This window comes from Rhagoletis zephyria, unplaced genomic scaffold (genome assembly GCF_001687245.7).
Source record: "Rhagoletis zephyria isolate East Lansing unplaced genomic scaffold, Rhagoletis_zephyria_1.1 Rzeph_scaffold_60753, whole genome shotgun sequence".
NCBI lineage: Eukaryota > Metazoa > Arthropoda > Insecta > Diptera > Tephritidae > Rhagoletis > Rhagoletis zephyria.
In genome coordinates, this window is record NW_016217804.1 from 1 (window position 1) to 1,606 (window position 1,606).

The following is a 1,606-nucleotide window of genomic DNA, read 5'->3' on the forward strand; positions in this document are numbered from 1 at the left end:
ACCATGTGATTGAGGAACGCATACATCACAAATAAGAATATAAATACCACTTTTGAAAGTAACAGTTTAAAGAAACATTAAACAAACAAAAAATACAAAAACAAAACCTCTAAACATTTTCATTCTACTCCGTAAACAAACATAAGAAATCTTATAACTAAAGTCATATTAAAAAAGATTAATTACTATTATTGCTTTTAAAATGAGAACGCAAGAACACCAAAGCATTCAAGGTGGAGTCTTCTAATCTGGACCTAAACTTATTACATACAAAACCTGCTGATGAAAAGCATCTTTCGGACTCAACACTTGTCGGTNCGGAGTCTTCTAATCTGGACCTAAAATGATGAAAAGCATCTTTCGGACTCAACACTTGTCGGTTGAACTGTAAAAAGAAAGTTATAAGCCATTTGAAGATAATAACCCCTATCTCCTCCATTACAAAATATATCAAGTTCTTTTACCAGCACGTCGGATAAATTATAACTTTTTCGATTTGTGGAAGTTTGAGTAGATTGATTCAATAAATTACGTAATTTTTCTTTAAAACTTTCGTTTACATTAGTGATGCTATGAGTACATTCATTTAAATCTTCTTTAAAAATAGGCTCAGGCTGTAATTTTAAAANGTCTGACATAATCGTTCGACGCTGCTTAATTCTTTCAATAATTTTCGAAAGTAAAATCTTACTTAAAGAAAATTTATTTTGTTTTATTTCTTCTAGCATTAAGTGTAACGCTACGTCGCATTTATGTAAATTCATCTCTCTCGAGCATAAAGCTTCAATAGTTATTTTTATGGGCTGAAGTATGCTGACAACTTCCTTAATAATTTTCATTTCAGAACTTTGTAAATAAGTAATTTTGAGATCAATTGTTGCTTTCGTAATATTTGTTTCAAGTAAAACAAAACGCTGCAACATTTCTAAAAGACTACTCCATCTTGTTTTACAATCTAAAATAAGCTTCAGCTCTTTGTTATGCTCAGTTTTAACATATTTCTGCAACGCGTCGTTTTTCGTGGGTGATTTTCTATATGTACGCACAATTTTACGAACTTTTGTAATAATTAAATTTAAATCAAACTTTTCAGCGTATTTAACAGGCTCACTACCATTATAAATAATAAGAACATCATCTTCGTCTAAATCTTCGAAATCGTCGTCACTATAATTGCAATCAGCTTCGTCTGAAATTAATTTAAAAATATTTAAAAACGATTAAATAATACCAATACAAAATACTTACTGAGTGTTGTAGGTCTTGATTCAATTTTATACAGAACATCGATAATTGCGATCAATTGTCGCAAGTCAGCCGACTTAACAAATGCTGAAAAGGTAAATCCGTCGACTGCAGTCATTCGCGCTAACATAGCCTCAAGAGTATTTTGAGCTTTACTTGGAAAAAAGTTTACAATCTTTTGCTGCTTGCAAGGAATATGCTCGGGCGACTCATCACGTTCATCTTGCTTAGGCACAATGTTTGAATTGTGTGTTTTTAAATGCGTGCGTAAGCCCTTAGTGGATCCTCCTTTCGTTTGTAAGATTTTGTTGTACTTTTTGCATTTGGCTACCTCACTTTTGTCTCTAGTAACCAAATAATG

At 31.8% G+C, this 1,606-nt stretch overlaps 1 protein-coding gene across 1 annotated transcript; it reads right to left on the minus strand.

Moving 5' to 3' along the window:
- Positions 1-560: 560 nt before the first annotated feature.
- Positions 561-1,471, minus strand: LOC108356552 (uncharacterized; the record flags this gene model as incomplete). The annotated part of the gene is made up of 2 exons (XM_017607656.1): positions 561-1,189; positions 1,249-1,471. Coding segments are annotated over 2 exons (852 nt in total), but the record flags the coding sequence as incomplete, so codon positions are not given.
- Positions 1,472-1,606: the final 135 nt, after the last annotated feature.